Source organism: Xyrauchen texanus, chromosome 44, assembly GCF_025860055.1.
Source record: "Xyrauchen texanus isolate HMW12.3.18 chromosome 44, RBS_HiC_50CHRs, whole genome shotgun sequence".
Taxonomy (NCBI): Eukaryota; Metazoa; Chordata; class Actinopteri; order Cypriniformes; family Catostomidae; genus Xyrauchen; species Xyrauchen texanus.
Genome location: NC_068319.1, coordinates 18,573,696 through 18,590,790, shown reverse-complemented (window position 1 = coordinate 18,590,790; position 17,095 = coordinate 18,573,696). Strand labels below are relative to the sequence as shown.

General features: G+C 43.5%; 1 protein-coding gene across 1 annotated transcript; it reads left to right on the top strand.

Annotated features, from left to right (window-relative positions):
- Positions 1 to 903: 903 nt before the first annotated feature.
- On the top strand, positions 904 to 17,036 carry tmem88a (transmembrane protein 88 a). Its single transcript, XM_052117538.1, has 5 exons — positions 904 to 1,192; positions 9,748 to 10,157; positions 11,726 to 11,987; positions 16,168 to 16,274; positions 16,370 to 17,036. The coding sequence occupies exons 2-5, from the start codon at positions 9,780 to 9,782 to the stop codon at positions 16,475 to 16,477; spliced, it is 855 nt and encodes a 284-aa protein (XP_051973498.1). The 5' UTR covers positions 904 to 1,192; positions 9,748 to 9,779; the 3' UTR covers positions 16,478 to 17,036.
- Positions 17,037 to 17,095: the final 59 nt, after the last annotated feature.

The following is a 17,095-nucleotide window of genomic DNA, read 5'->3' as shown; positions in this document are numbered from 1 at the left end:
ATATATTAGTCACATTTATATTAATTTGAATCTATTTTTAAATTAAACTTTAAAGGGATAGTTCACCAAAAAATGAAAATTCTCTCATCACTCCCATGCCATCCCATATGTGTATGACTTTCTTCTGCAGAACCCAAACAAAGATTTTTAGAAGAACATTTCAGCTCTGTAGGTTCATACAATGCAAGTGAATGGTGACCAAAACTTTGAAGGTCCAAAAAGCACATAAAAGCAGCATAAAAGTAATCCATAAGAATCCAGTTGTTAAATGCATCTTTAGAAGCGATATAATGGGTGTGTGTGAGAAACTATCAATCTATCAATCTCCAAATTCAGATTCACATTCTTCTTTTGTTTTTGGCGAATCACATTCTTTGAGCATATCTCCACCTATTGGGTAAAAAAAACCCTTCATTTTTGGGTGAACTATCCTTTTAAGGACTTTTTGTTATTTGTCCTTATATGATTTAAATTGAGTTTTACATGTCTTTTATTTTTCTTGTAAAGTGCTTTAAATTGCCATTGTGTATGATATGTGCTGTAAATAAACTTGCCTAGAACTGTATTAAAAGTGTTAACTTTTTGTTACAGACCGTTTCATGATTCAGCATGTTCAGTGCATTTATAAGCACCACTTTTTGCTATTTGATCAGTTAGCACTGGTCCATATTGGTATGCACACACTCTTTTATGGAGACTGAAGGGAGTACAGGTCATGACCCTTTGATAGTATTCCTCAGGAAAGCAAAATATCTACCCTGGCCCAGATAACGTTCCCCCACAACCCAACACCCCTCAATCTTAAATACCCCAGTCAGAGCAGTGAGAGGCTTAGAGAGAAGGGGGAGTGGAGAGATAAATCCAAGTTGCCAAGGCAGGAGATCTTCGTCAAAGGAAGGAAAGAGCAGAGCAGGAAAGGAGGAAGAGAAAGAGTTGAAATAGAAGACTGACTGTTCCAAAGTGTTCAGTTTCACACAGAGAGAGTGTGTGGAATTACTGCAGGTAGACAACTGGATTTAACACATGAGAACTTGTTGAATAAAACTCATATAAATCTCTTTGGAGAAAAGTATAGATTTATAGACTTCTTTGATGAAAGGGATTTGCACGGGTGAAGGAAAATAAAAAAAAGTTTTCAACAGGAGGAAAGGTGCATTTGAAGGGAGCGAACAGTCAATTTGATTGCTCTAAAGTAAGTATGGATTATTTTGGGCTTTGCATTGTGTTTGAATTTTTGTAAATAGCACTGTAAATTGATTCTAGGACCTAAAGAGCTGATATCACTTATATTTGAGTGCATATATAGGTCAAATGAAGCTGTACTTTATACATAAACTAAGTATACTTTGTTCACTTTTTTAGCTTTGTTAGTTGAGCTGTAAACTTTAAACTGATATTTATGAGTTGAAGTATCTTAGACTCTGTCTCTTTACTCATGAACCAGCATCATGAGAGTCTGTATAAAAGCGTTTGCTCAATGAAAAAATGAAGAAAAAAAAAATTCAATGTAGAGTTTTTGGTAATTACAGCCTCTTATTAAATAACATTGAGGCACTTAAGGACTGTAGTCCATTGAAGATGGACCTCAAGGTCACCACAAATTGCTCCTATATTATGTGGGAAATGTTTTTAAATCAAGCTCTTGATAACATCTGAACTATTCATGGCAGGTTGACATCCTATTTACTCACATAAAAAACCAAGGTTACACAAAAGACTTGTTCCAAGAAAGGATGAGCACCCATGTGACCACCCAGCTCTGTTAGAGATTTAAAGTGAAGTGCAATCAAAGCAGAAATAGTGAAAATATTTATTGAAAGATTTCTGTGAGAACATACAGCATTTTTGCTGTAACATCTGTCCTCGCTGTTACTAGTTCTTTATATATTTTTGATCAAAGTGACTATGAGTCCTTTCTGTCAGTGACTTAACAGCATAAATTAAGGCCAAACAAACTTTTTCCTGATAATCTTTTGTCTAAATGTTCACTGTTAATCTGTAACAAGCTGTTATGGGCTATTTATGAGTGTTTTGAGGACGTTGCTCTTTTGAGGTTCCGCAGTTATTATATGTGCTCTGGTCAGCACACTGGGTTTCCTGAGAGTGCTGTTATTGTTTTGTTTTTTTAACTCATCCTGGAGATCGGGTGGGGTTGAAGATGGGGGGTTGGGGGCTTCATTTCCTACTCTTCACTGTTAGTTATCTCTGTTTACTTTCCTTACCTTTCACCAGGAATTTAGGGAAAAATAAACATGTTCTGTTGAGACTGACCTTACTGTGTTATCTTTGGGGTCCCAGAGATTTATGTGTAAAAATAATAGTTGTAGCTACAAGATTACCCACTTATCTTCACGTTTCTGAAAAATTCTTTTCAAGTAATATTCAATTCAATAGAAGTTTGTGGCATAAAATTGATTACCACAAAAATACATTTTGACTCACTTTTTGTTAAAATAAAAGTTACAGTGAGTTACAGTGAGGCACTTACAATGGAAGTGAATGGGGGCAATCTGTAACATTAAAATACTCACTGTTTCAAAAGTATAGCCACAAGACGTAAACAACATGCATGTCAAAATAGTTTTAGTGTGATAAAATTGCTTAATAACCTTTTCTGTTTAAAGTTAGAGACAATTTTACAACTTCATTGCAATGAAGACGTATTAACAGTAAAATAATGATTTAAACAACTTTACAGCTCAAATAATACACAAATTTTAATAGAAGAATGAATGCAAGTTATTTTATAAATGAAAATCTTAACATTTCTGCCTTTAAACCTTTCATAAATTGGCCCAATTCACTTCCATTGTAAGTGCCTCACGGTAACTTAGATTTTTTGCTCATTTTAAAGAAAAGGATAGATGAGTCAAAATTCATTTTTGTGGTAATCAACATTATGACACAAATGCTTAACTTATAGAAGGCAGAATATTCGTTTAATAACTTTGTCTGGGCTAAAACCCAGCAGGCAGATATTATTGAAGTTTTCCCTCTGTTTTGCCACAAATTACACTGAGAAAAACAATTAACATAAAAAGTGTACTTCAAGTGGTAACATCTAAATTAGCTGGTTTGATCGAAGTCTGTTTAACATGGAATCAACCTGACTACATTATGTTACACAAAGAAAACTAATTTGAGGTTAGGTCTGGCTCTTAAGGCAACAGTTTTATAGGCTTTATAGGTTTTTCAACATAGTAACATTGAGAAAATTCACTGAATATATTCATGTTTTATATCTGAGGTCTTTGAGACCCCAAATGTATAAGAAATGTAACATGTTTCATTGAGGATGTGTGTTCTCTTACGAGAGGTTCTTTTCGTATTGCGTAAGCTAGCTTACGCTACGGGAAAGATTAATCTTTTCTGAGATATTGAAGCCAAAAAATTATCCTTAATTTTGTATCATTTGTCAACGCAGTGCAGCAACTGCAGACCTTGAGCGGGCTAGCTAGCGAGCTCATTGGTTGCTCTGCGGCAACTGCTGCAGCCTATAGACGAACTTGGGCGAACTCGCGTCCAATGAGAGGCGTCCGCGCGCTTACTGCATCAAAGCCCGCCAAAATGGGCGTGGCTAGAGTGCATATAAGCGTAGTTCGTAGGCTGGAACCCTGATTTTCATCTCTTCAGCGAAGCTCTTCGCATCTCTGAACTGGAAGCCGCGTCGCCGTTCGAGGGGCATCTAGCAAGCTTGGACAGCGCTCGAAGAAGCCGGCCGTCTCCGCCACCTTCAGCCATCCTGCGAGCTACGCCATCCGGCGACGTATCCTTTTTTTAGAGCAAGCTAGTTCTTAACGAACTTCACAAAAGAGTAACGAGCGTCTTTTTTAAGATGCCTCGCACCACTTGCGCTTCATGCCGCGCCCCTCTCAGCGCCGGAGACCGCCACATCATCTGCGCTCTCTGCCTGGGACTGGGGCATGCAGAGCTCGCCCTCGCTGAAGGCGGATGCGACCTCTGCGAGGAGCTTCCGTTCCGCCGCGCAGGAAAAAGCGCCGCTCCCAAAGGCTCCCAGAACCGGTGATAGAAGCGACTGCCTCGCCGGAGCCTCTCCCTCGAGCATCGCTCTCACCCTCCCCGCCCCCCCGGGACGCGCAGTTGCCGCCCAGCGGCCGCACTGCTGCCATCTCGGAGGACGAGGCGGAGGAAAAGGGCTGTTCCATCATGGCTTCGGACAGCGAGGAGTGGTCAGGCTCCCACGCCTCCTCCTCGGCCCAGGAATCCAGCAGGACCCGCGCCGGAGTCGAAGGGGAACTAACACGCCTCCTCACACAGGCCGTCGACCGCCTCGGGCTCGAGTGGTCACCGCCCCCTGAGCAGGCTCCCAACAGACTCGACGGCTGCTTTCTTCAGAGCCGTCGCCGCGCAACACCCGCGGCCCGGCCCGCTCCCTTCCTGCAGGAACTCCACACTCAAGGGCTACTCCTCCATCCCCCCGGTCGAGGATTCGGTAGCAGCACACCTTTGCCCGCCCTCCACGAGATGGCGGTCTAAGCCAGTGCTCCCGTCTAAGGCCTGCAGAGCGACTTCCGCCTATGTTGGCCGCGCCTATTCCGCCGCCGGCCAAGCCGCATCTGCTCTGCACTCCATGGCCATCTTACAGATCCTCCAAGTGGACCTTCTTCGGGAGTGGGATGAGAAAGGCAGGCACCCAGAGGCTGTTACAGATCTAAGAAGCGCGACGGACCTCGCCCTTCGTGCCACCAAAGCTGCAGCCCAAGCTCTAGGGAAGTACATGGCCTCGCTGACTGTGACCGAGAGACATCTGTGGCTAACGCTAGCCGACATGGGAGAAGCAGAGCGCTCCACGTTCCTCAACGCACCGCTCTCTCCGACCGGTCTCTCCGGCTCCGCGGTGAGTGGCATTGTTGACCGCTTTTCAGAAGTCCAGAAAGCCACCCAAGCCATGAACCTCTTCCTGCCGCGTCGCGCTAGCTCCTCTGCAGGCCGCCCACGTGACCAGCCTCCTGCAACGAGCCTCTTCACAGCGCCCAGCTCAACAAAGTCAGACTTCTCAGCGTCGACAGGGCGGCCGCCCTCGATCGCGCTCAGACAGCCGCCGCAGACTGCTGCCCCCCGCGGGCCTCGGTCTAAGGTTGCGCTGAAACCTGAGCAACCGAAGTCCTCCTAGCCTTGTTGATAAAAAACGACGGCTCAGGACCACCGTCAAAGCTTCGCCCCCTGTCAGTCCCCCTCTCTCAGGCTACTACAGTGGTGGATTCAGCAGCCAACAAGCCGGTGATACTGCCCGCTTGCCTGCACTCAAATGCCGTTTTCACGGCGACCCAAAGAAATCTTGTAAAGAGCAAACGTGCCTTATGTGTAGAAAATGTGCCCACAATCCAGTGTTCACCCCTACACACAAGCATTACACTTCCCGTGTTCCTATCAGAGCCCACTCACATAAAGCGGACACAGCCCGCTCGAGTGTTAGAGTCAATAAACGCGCCCACGAATCCGTGCGCGCGCCCCTTCTCTGGCCGCTCTGTCACACGACCAGCCTTATGTGTAGAAAATGTGCCCACAATCCAGTGTTCACCTCTACACACAAGCATTACACTTCCCGTGTCCCGATCAGAGCCCACTCACATAAAGCGGACACAACCCGCTCGAGTGTTAGAGTCAATAAACGCGCTCACGAATACGTGCGCGCGCCCATTCTCTGCCCGCTCTGTCACACGGCCAGCAAACACTTCTCTGTATGTAAGTCCCATGCCCATGACTATGCTCGCGCGTCACTTAACAGATGTGACTCTTTCCCCATTCACCTCAATCGGGAAGTCACTCACAGAACAGCCTGTCCCTGCTGTCTGCGAGCAGTCATGCATAAGCACAGTAAGCGCGCTCACACATTCTGTTCAGCGCGCTGTGTGCGGCAATCAGGGCGATTTGGCCATTCACCCTCTAGCGTTACGCTTCAAAGCGTGGGAAGCTATCCCAGGGATATCCAAATGGGTGTTAAGCACAATAAAACAGGGCTATTTGCTACAGTTCGATCGCCGCCCTCCCCACTTCAGAGCGCGGCTCGAAACTATTGTGAACACGGAAGCAGCCTGCATGCTTCGTTCAGAAATAGCAAACCTTCTGTGCAAAAGGGCCATAAAGAAAGTGCCGCCTTCGCTGAGCAAGTCGGGGTTTTACAGCCGTTATTTTCTTGTTCCCAAGAAAGACGGCGGCCTCAGACCAATATTAGATCTCAGGGGTTTGAACAAGGTGCTTGCAAAAAGACCGTTCAAAATGCTTACAATCAGGAAACTCCTCGCGCATACGCGCCAGGGGGACTGGTTTATCTCTCTCGATCTGAAAGATGCCTACTTTCAGATTCAGATAAATCCCCGTCACAGGCCATTCTTGAGATTCACCTTCGACGGCCAGGTTTATCAATACACCGTCCTTCCGTTCGGCCTGTCTTTAGCACCCCGTACTTTCACGAAGTGCATGGATGCGGCGCTCGCACCCCTGCGGAGTCAGGGCTTGCGAATTCTGAACTATTTGGACGACTGGCTGATTATGGCACAGTCACATACGGAGCTTCTGTCTCACAGAACAGTTCTCCTCAGCCATCTGAACAGTTTGGGTCTTGCAGTCAATTGGACCAAGAGCTCACTACAGCCCAGTCAGGCAATTTCCTTCCTTGGAATAGAACTAGACTCCGTGGCAATGACGGCTCGCTTATCTACACAGCGCGCGTGCTGTGTTCAGCGACTAGCCGCGTCCTTTCAGATGAACAGCCTCACGCCTCTGAAAAAATTTCAGAGAGTGCTAGGTTACATGGCCTCAGCCGCAGCAGTACTTCAGCTGGGTTTACTGCGCATGCGCTCGCTTCAGCATTGGCTAAACACCTGCGCGTTTCGCCGGGCTTGGGCCACAGGCCGCCAGCCGATCAAGGTGACTCAGACCTGTATTTCAGCTCTGCAGCCCTGGACAGTGGCCGAATAGTATCAGCGGAGAGTGACGATGGGAGCTGTATCTCGCCGAAAAGTCATCTCGACAGACGCGTCCAACACGGGTTGGGGCGCGGTCTGCGAGGGCTCTCCGGTTTTTGGCCTATGGTCAGTTCAGGAAAAGCTCCTTCACATAAATTGTCTGGAAATGATAGCGGTCGAGTACGCGCTTGTGCGCTTTCTCCCGGTCATTCAGGGTCACCACGTCCTGGTCCGTTCGGACAACAGATCTGTGGTATCCTACCTAAACCGTCAGGGCGGTGTCAGATCCAGGAACCTCTTCCATCTGACGAAACGCATACTGAGTTGGTCCCAGTGCCACCTGCGCTCGCTGAGGGCGACGCACGTGCCAGGCCACCTGAACGACGGCCCAGACAGACTGTCCAGAGACAATATTCCTCCAGGGGAATGGTCCCTGCACGCTCAAACAGTCCAGAAGTTATGGCGCATATTCGGCAGAGCAGAGATAGACCTCTTGCGTCAGAAGAGAACTCTCACTGCCCAATATTTTTCTCGAAAAGCGAGGACGCGCTGGCCCAGGACTGGCCCAACCGCCCGCTTTACGCCTTCCCTCCCGTCTCGCTATTGCCACAGGTAATGCAGAGGATCAGGGAAACGCGTCACTCGGTGCTCCTCATAGCCCCGCGTTGGGAGAATCAGACATGGTTCCCAGAGCTTACGCAGCTGTCACTGACAGCGCCGTGGCCCATCCCAGTGAGAGCAGATCTCCTCTCTCAAGCTCGCGGCACGATCTGGCATCCCCACCCAGAGCACTGGGCGCTGCACGCGTGGGTGATCAACGACTACCCGTCGCTCTGCCAGAAGGGGTGATAAACACCATCATACACGCTAGAGCCCCTTCCACGAGAAGACTCTATGCGTCAAAATGGTCTGTGTTTTCAAAATAGTGCACCGACAGAGACCTGGACCCACGGACATGTGGGGTGTCGTCGCTGCTCGTGTTTTTACAAGAGCTGCTGGATAAGGGCAGATCCCCATCCATGCTCAAAGTGTATGTGGCGGCCGTCGCGGCGTTCGCTGAACCCCTGCATGGCCAGTCACTGGGAAAAAACGAGCTGGTCATCCGCTTCCTCAAGGGAGCTAGAAGGATGAACCCCCCCCCGCGCCCCCCATCGGTTCCTATCTGGGATCTTTCTATAGTTCTCGAAACTATGAAAGCCCCCCCTTTCGAACCACTTCAATACGTGGATTTGAAATACCTTTCACTCAAAACCGTTTTTCTGACTGCCCTGTCATCAGTCAAACGTGTGGGAGACCTTCACGCGCTGTCTGTCAGCGCTGCGTGTCTTGAGTTTGGACCAAGTGACTCAAAGGTCATTTTAAAGCCTAGACACGGCTATGTTCCCAAGGTGATCGGTACTCCTATCAGAGCACAGGTCATTTCCCTATCGGCGCTGCCAGCATCCGATAGATTGTATACTGCGCACTCCGCCTCTTTCAGATGCTCTGAGCAGCTTTTCGTTTCGTTCGGAGGGCGCACCAAAGGTCTCGCCGCCTCGAAACAGACACTGTCTAGATGGATAGTGGACGCTATTGCTGCCGCATACGCGTCAAAAGACCTGCCATGCCCGTTGGGCATTAGGGCTCACTCCACTAGAGGCATGGCCTCATCGTGGGCATGGTCCAGCGGGATTTCCATTCACGACATATGTGTGGCAGCGGGCTGGGCTTCCCCCTCCACCTTTGTCAGATTTTACAATCTGGAAGTGCCCGCCCTGCAGGCAAAACTAATACGCTACAGCTCCCCTGGTGAGCTGCACTGATGGGACTCATTCCACACAGACCGGCACCGCCGCTCTGTCGTTCCCTTCCCACTATGTGCTCATGTATTACACACACACTGGCCCGCACTCTTGCCGGCCAAATATTATTTCCCCACTCACAAGGGCTCCCCCAGGTCCCCCCACCCCCGGGGCTCATGCAGTGGATGCTTGGCGCGCACGGCGTTGACAATGGGTTCCCGTAGCGTAAGCTAGCTTACGCAATACGAAAGAACCTCTCGTAAGAGAACGTATCGGTTACCTAACGTAACCTCGGTTCTCTCTAGATGAGGGAACGAGTATTGCGTAGCCGGCCGTGCTCGCGCCACGAGCGACTTTGCTTCATTCAATGAAAACCAGGGTTCCAGCCTACGAACTACGCTTATATGCACTCTAGCCACGCCCATTTTGGTGGGCTTTGATGCAGTAAGCGCGCGGACGCCTCTCATTGGACGCGAGTTCGCCCAAGTTCGTCTATAGGCTGCAGCAGTTGCCGCAGAGCAACCAATGAGCTCGCTAGCTAGCCCGCTCAAGGTCTGCAGTTGCTGCACTGCGTTGACAAATGATACAAAATTAAGGATAATTTTTTGGCTTCAATATCTCAGAAAAGATTAATCTTTCCCGTAGAGTAAGCTAGCTTACGCAATACTCGTTCCCTCATCTAGAGAGAACCGAGGTTACGTTAGGTAACCGATACGTTTTCAAGTTAAAATGTTGTTTAAAATCAGTTCTCATAGAATTAGGAATTTTAACTGTATAGTATCAACCAGATATTTCAAATTTAAGGATTCATTTTGGATTATTAAATGGCCCTGGGGTCTCTCAGGACCAAAAATGAGTGTTAAAAGTTTCCTCTAATTAAATATGTCTTTATGGTTATTTTATTGCTGTTGGACATGACTTAAAGGCTATTTTAGGATTTGTTGCTCTTTGTGGCCATCAGTCTCACTGTATTCATTATAGCTACTCCTAACAAAGTAAGATGTTTAGCATTTTAACCCCCCTTTTTTTTTTACCAGCCAAAAACTGGACTATCACACCCCGCAGACTGATGAATGGCAAGATGAGTCTTTCCCGTAATGGCACCCTGGAGAAACCTGTCTCCCTCCAGCCTTATACTGAGCAGGGGGAGTCTGAACTACCTCAGCACCATCTCCATCACACTGGCTCCATCTCCTCGAGCACACCAGCAAATGTGTCCAGCTCAGGGGTTGTGGTTCCTCCTCCATACTCAATAGCAGGCAGTGCAGTGAATGATCCTCCTATGGAGTTGAGGGGCTCTTTGGACTGTTGGGCCTGTTCTGTTCTGGTGACAGCACAGAATCTGATCATTGCCACTCTCAACTTGGGTCTTGCTGCAATTATCTTTGGCCTCATTCTCTTGCCGTCACTTGTCATGGTCGTTTTTGGCTTTCTTTGCCATTCAACAGTAAGTGTGGAGTGAGACTGATACATTGTCTAGTTTCTAATTTATACACAACATTGTCTTAGTCAACATGAAATCATTACATTTACATTGCACATTCCTGTTATTTTGCATGGTTCACCTGTGCACATTATTCCAAATAAAATAAAAATGTAAATTCATCTTAATAATTTTTTCAAAATGTAACGTGCTCCACCTCTGAAACTACTTGAGACAACCACTTGAGTCACAAATGCAAACAGAGGAAACATGCGTACGTCTATTTAACACTAAGCAAAATTGGAATGTATTGGATGGATGGACAGAAGAACAGACAGACAGATTAGACAGACAGACAGACAGACAGACAGACAGACAGATTAGATAGATAGATAGACAGACAGACAGACAGAAGAACAGCCAGACAGATAGACAGACAGACAGACAGACAGACAGGCAGACAGATTAGATAGATAGATTGACAGACCGACCGATAGATAGATAGATAGATAGATAGATAGATAGATAGATAGATAGATAGATAGATAGATAGATAGATAGATAGATAGATAGATATGTCAGACAGACAGACAGACAGAAGAGATAGATAGATAGACAGACAAGATAGATAGATATGTCAGGCAGACAGACAGACAGACAGAGAGATAGACAGACAGACAAACCAACCGACCGACAGACAAGATAGATAGATCTGTCAGACAGACAGACAGATATGCAGACAGACAGACAGACAGAAGAAGACAGATTAGATAGATAGATAGACAGATATATAGATAGATAGATCTGTCAGACAGACAGACAGACAGATAGATAGACAGACAGACAGACAAACCGACCGACCGACAGACAAGATAGATAGATAGACAGACAGACAGATAGATAGATCTGTCAGACAGACAGACATACAGAAAGATAGATAGACAGAGAGGCAGACAAAGTATACTTCGGGTTTGACGTGAACACTCAGTGTCTGTGTGCAGTCGAACGCCTGTCAAAGTATACTTCATATAACTGTGCGCATACACAGGCGGTTGCCACATGTGCATTATGACCCCTGTGAGACACTGGACATTCTCTCCAGGGATTAAGACACATAACGATGTCTTTATATTCCTTCAGAATTGAGTAATACAAATGCAGGTATCTCCAGAGTCCAGACCTCCTCAAAGGTGCTCTTGACTTGTACATCCACTGTTGTTGTTTTTACCTTCAGCTCCTGATGTTTCGTGGCAATTATATCTTCTTCTAGTGCTTCTTCGTGACAACAATGGCTCAAATGTGAGTGTTGCCACTTTGTCAACCACTAGTTAGTGCAAGTAACTCCAGGCACAAGACAGTTCAGTGCTGATGATGAGATTTGTGGGAACGCTCAGCGTTCGCATCTGACCGAAGTATACTTTGGGCTTTAGTCTCGGTCACCATAAAATGAACATGAATGGTGGATGAACTGTCATTCAGCCAAAAATCTCCATTTGTGTTTCATGGAAGAATGAATATATAATTTTATTGTACTTTTCAGTCTCCTCCCTCCTTCTCTTCTCAAATCGTGCCTCTCTTTGCCCATTCCAAAGGTTCAGCGCCATGGCACTAACGTCTACTGTTCAGATCTCTTGGATGATGGAGGCTGTGTGGCTTTGCTGGTAGTGGGTTTCCTACTGCTGGCTCCACTGCTGGTTCTGGCCCTGGCTGCATACTGCAGGATGGCACACCACCTCCAGTTGGGTTTGTGCTTCATTCCCTACAGCCGTGCTGTCTACAAGAACCTGCCAGCATCACGTCATCGGGGCCTAGGGGGCTGCTGCCAGCAGGGGGCAGGAGACAGTGAGAGAAAGGGTAGTGTGTGGGTTTAAAATACAAATTACTAAAGAAAGTGCCTGCTGAATTTACTGTGAATAGAAATAGCATTAATTACATACATGTACAGAAAATGTATAGGCCTAATGCCAAGACAAATCATGAGTAAAATAAAAGCCACATTCTCTGCAGTTTTGTTAAACTTAAAAAAAAGTTCTCATTTATTCAAAGTTGCTTTCTTTTTAATTTGTGCAAATATTCTGGCCTTTTTTAACTGGATCTATAGCGTGGTGTAAAAAGGGGGAAACTTTTTTTATTTTTTACTAATTAATCATTTTACCAATATTTTATCAATGAACTATTTTAACGTTGTTCCTTTGTAACATGTTTTTGCATTTTTAGTACTGTCTGTACATTAAGAAACCTTCTTAAAATTTCTAAAATGTTCTTTTTATTGTATAAACCTGTTACTAATCTTACAATGAATAAAACATTCCTGTCATATTTCCATGGATTATCAAAAATTAAAAGGTTAATGTGTGGCAAGCTGGTCATTCATATGAGTTGGCAGGATGTTTTGGGTGGTTGCTAAGTGGTTGCTTGAAGTTCTGGGTGGAAACGCTATCAGGTGGTTGCTTATTAAGTCAAATGTCTCCATGAAATTCTGGGGTTGTATTCACAAAACTTTTTGAAGAATACAATTCTTCTTAAAGGGATAGATGTGTATGAAATTCTGTCTTCAGCAGAACAGATACAAAGATTTTTAGAAGAATTTTCAGCTCTGTAGTTACATTCAAAGCAATATTTATGTCTGTTTTTACTATAAATCTCCACTTTCAACATTTTTGAAAGTGGAGATTTATTGTAAAAAAATTACTTAAATATCAATCTGTTTTCACCCACATGTATCATATCACTTCTGAAGATACAGATTTAACCACTGGAGTCTAATGGGATATTTTGTGCTGCATTTATGGGATTATTGGATCTTTACATTTCTGGTCACTATTCACTTGCATTGAAAAAAACTGAATTTTCTTCTAAAAATCTTAATTTGTGTTCTTCTGAAGAAAGAAACTCAACACATCTGGGATGGCATGAGGGTGTGTAAATGATGAGAGAATTTTCATTTTTGGGTGAACTGTCCCTTTAAATAACTGTCATTTCTTCTTATTATCTGACTTAATGGAATATTTCGGGTTCAATTCAAGTTAACCTCAATCAGTTTTGACTTCTGCCTTAATTCAAATTGGCCCCATGCACTTTCTTTTTAAGTGTCTCCATGTAACCTTTATTTTTTGTCTCTTTTTTTAAAGAAGAGGAAGTCGAAATTATTATTTGTGGTAATCAGCGTTATGCCACAAATGCTGTTGATTGAGCTTAACTTGTGTTGAACCTGGAATGTTTCTTTAAGAAAAAAGTTATGAATATTTTGTATTCCCAAAAATAATGTTATGTTTTTCTTAAACTGTCAGCATAACTAGATACCTTCTTACCTTCTAATTTATCCTAAGAACTTTCTTATTTATAACATTTTCTTCATTTCATTTATTAAGATTTTCTTGAATACGATCCTGGGCCTTTAATATGACCCAATGCCAAAGCCTTAGCTATAGTGGGGTGAAAAAGGTGGTAACGATTATAGGGGCCCATAGGTACAGGGGGCCCAAAACAAATTCGAAACTGTATTTCTTTAATAGTTGGGGCAACAGAGCAATATACAGTCATGTGGGCCAGAATCCCTTGCTATGGCCCTGCCCAATGCCCTTGTTTAATGGGAATTTTTCACTCGTTTTATCCTCCATCAGGCTTTTGATTGTCTGTCAGTTTATTTATTTTTGTTGTTACAGCAATCGGGCTGTCACAGTGACCAGAGTGATTTCTCAGAACACCTATTTCACTGATTGGCTATCTGCCTGAAAGTGGGGACAACAATTTTCCCCAGCTTTAATTGCCATTAAAGCAATGTTGGCACTCTTTATTTAGTGCACTTTAGACTTTCTGGATATAAATAAATACATAAATATTATCTTTAAAAAATGTACTAAGTCACATCTGAGGTTTGAAGCTTTGTTGTGGCTTGCAGGATTAGTTATTTAAAGCTTCAGCCGGTGGAAATTTTCCATGCCGTTCCGCGCACGCTCAATCAAAGCTTTAATACGGTGTAGAGTCGATTACAGCATCAGTATCCGCTGCTCGCTGCCCCGACACGATCTCTCTAGGGACCGGCGAGAAAACAACCTCATGGAGCCACAGTTTCAGACGTTGCACGTCCTACCGATTACTGGATAAGAAACGGACCGTTTTGATCCTCAACAGGTACGTTTTAAAACAAATGTAAGATGGTTTTTAAAGTGTCAGAAAGGTGCGTGCATGATAGCCAACGGTCAATTAGGCATATAAAGGAAGTTGTCATAGTTTGGGCAAGAAAATAAACTTCTGAATTAATATTTGCATCGCTGTCTCTATCTGTGGGGTCATTAGTATGCAAGAATGTTGAGTGTAAATTGACATAGCCTAATCTGTTTTATTAACCTACTTGTAAGCAGTGGTGTAGCCAAGTGTGGGCGGGGGTGGGCATGGGGCACCCAAATTAGACCAAGGCCCACCCAGAATATGACTGATTATTCTTTGACTTCAAATATATATTGATAAAATAGTTTTAAAAATGCATAAATTCTGATTTCTGAAAGTGTGAAAGAACTTTTTGAATGCACCACTTTTCTGTTATTAAGGAAAACTGGTAAAAAAATAAAATAAAAAACATTTAGGTAAAAATTTGGCCCATCCATTTTTATTGAGGCCCACCAAAAAGTAATTTCCTGGCTACACCCTTGCTTGTAGGATAAGTTAGAAGACGAACTGACAATTAAAACACAAAGACCATGGCATGTACATCTTAATGTTGTTTATTGTAGTTTTATAGTTTGTTATATCAGTTTTTGATGTAATGATACGTCATGGTACAGCCTTGCCAAGTGTTTTCTCTTTGATGCTGTAAACACACGTTTATCTAATTTGATCTCCGTCATGAGTGTTGGTCTGGACAGCGCCGTGTAAGTCACTCTAGTTTGATTTTCTTAAATAATGGATTAACCTCCGCTTGGAAGCGTTTTATGTAAGATACTTTTCAATGAACAACAAAACCTCTCAGTCTCAAGGGATTTGTACATCAGTCGTTCATTCCTGAACAGCCATCCATCTGTGGTGCTCAATAAAGTGTAAAGTGTGTTCTTATCAGGATGATACTCAAAAACCTCCCTGCAACATTCTGGAAATGTTACTTCATGGTTATAAATATAAAACCTAAAATTAACCTTTAGAGAAGGTTCTATATACGTTATTTGTAGATGGTCCCACAAAACCTCCCGGCAATGTTCTAGGAAGGTTAGTTTATGGTTATAAAAATGAAACCTAAAAATAACCATTAGTTAACCATATGCTAGCATTAGAGGGAACACTCTGTGTTTGCTGGTTAGGCGCTTATGTAAAATACATTTTCTACTAAATGAACATTTAAGGTTTCAAATTAAATATGTTTTACTTTTTTATGTTTGAGGGATAAAAACAAATATGTAGACCACACATAGAATCTAAATATAATTCAAAATGTTGAATGTGGCATCTACATCTCACTTTTGTTGTAGTATTCCACATTTGTAATTGCTTTGGATAAAAGCATTGGCTAAATTAATAAATGAAGCCTAAATTAAAATATTTTGAATATTGTTAAACTTTAAAATTAATTAATATTATTCATTCTTTCGTTCATTAAATTCATTATAGACTGTTTTAATGCTATTAGACAACAAAATCTGTTATAGTCCCATTCTGCAAAGTCAAAAAGTGGTCTGTTGTTATTTAACATTTTCCTTCTTTTAGGTAAGATTTATGAATATCATTTTCGACTGATTGTGGTCTCAGAGCTGTTTGCTTTCAATCAGGTGTTCCAGCCTTCTAAAGTGGGTCAGAGAACACAAATATGTGCCTCATTCAATATAGTACTTTTACTGCCTGGATACACAATTGAGAATGAACCCTTTCAGGATGAATGAGGTCTTTCTTTCTCTGTGCCATTATTAACAATCTCCCACTTTCACCTTTCTGCTAATGTTCCGGTCTGAGTAGTGAGATAAGCTTGAAGGATCAAACACAATTGCACGGCAATGCCAGTGGAACAACACGTTCATCACTCAATAACTTTATGTTCTCTCCCTAGATCTGGTATTCCACACACAGCCATGGGTAAGAAGGTCTTGCAGTGTTTTCCCTGGTACAAACGTTGTAAAGACAGGGGTAAAGGCAGGCTGTGCCCTCCTCCGGCTGGTAAGTTGTCCTGATATCTTATTATTAAAGTTAAATTGTCTTTCTGAACTCTTTTCAAAGGGATAATTTTCTCTCTCTTTGCTCTCATACTGTAGTTCCATCTGTTGAGGTGCAGCCTGGATTCTCTCCGACAGTCTCCTGGGGTTATGATGGAGAGGAAAACGCTGTGCGTCCTGTGTATTTTTCCCATAAAGCGCGAGTAGCTTATCGCCACCAGATGGACGACAATATTATTGACGCCACCTGCTGACCTCTGGGCTCACTTCCCAGAATATCTTGCCTTTTACCTGCCTGTAGGTTTCCAGAACACAATATTGAGGAATACTAGAAGCCTACTAGACAGTTCTGTCTAGTGTAATTAAACAAAATCTTTTGTATTTGGTGAAAATGTCATCCTATAGTAAATTGTTATCCTATAGTTCCTTTGACCTCTTGCCAGAACTGGGGTTCACTTGTCTTCTTCGTACTTGTATTGACACAGAGTGGAAAAATACATGGACTGAAGTGGACACCTAGTGTTGTAAATAAAAATGCATTGTATGTTTGTCATGCATATGTGATCCTGGATGAATGATTTCCTGTTGTTTTTTCATTGTCACCAAGACATGCTTGGTTTTTCAGAGATTCATGATAACATTCAGGCAAAAGAGAATATTTTGTACTAATCACGGGGCTGATCATATCAAATTAATATACATGTAGATTTTGGATTATGTGATGATGTTTTGTTTCTTGTTCTGTAATTCTGTCAAAGAAGTTGGAGTCTTGAATTAAATTTTTTATGGTAAAATATATTTCTGTTGAAAATCTGTTCGTTGGTC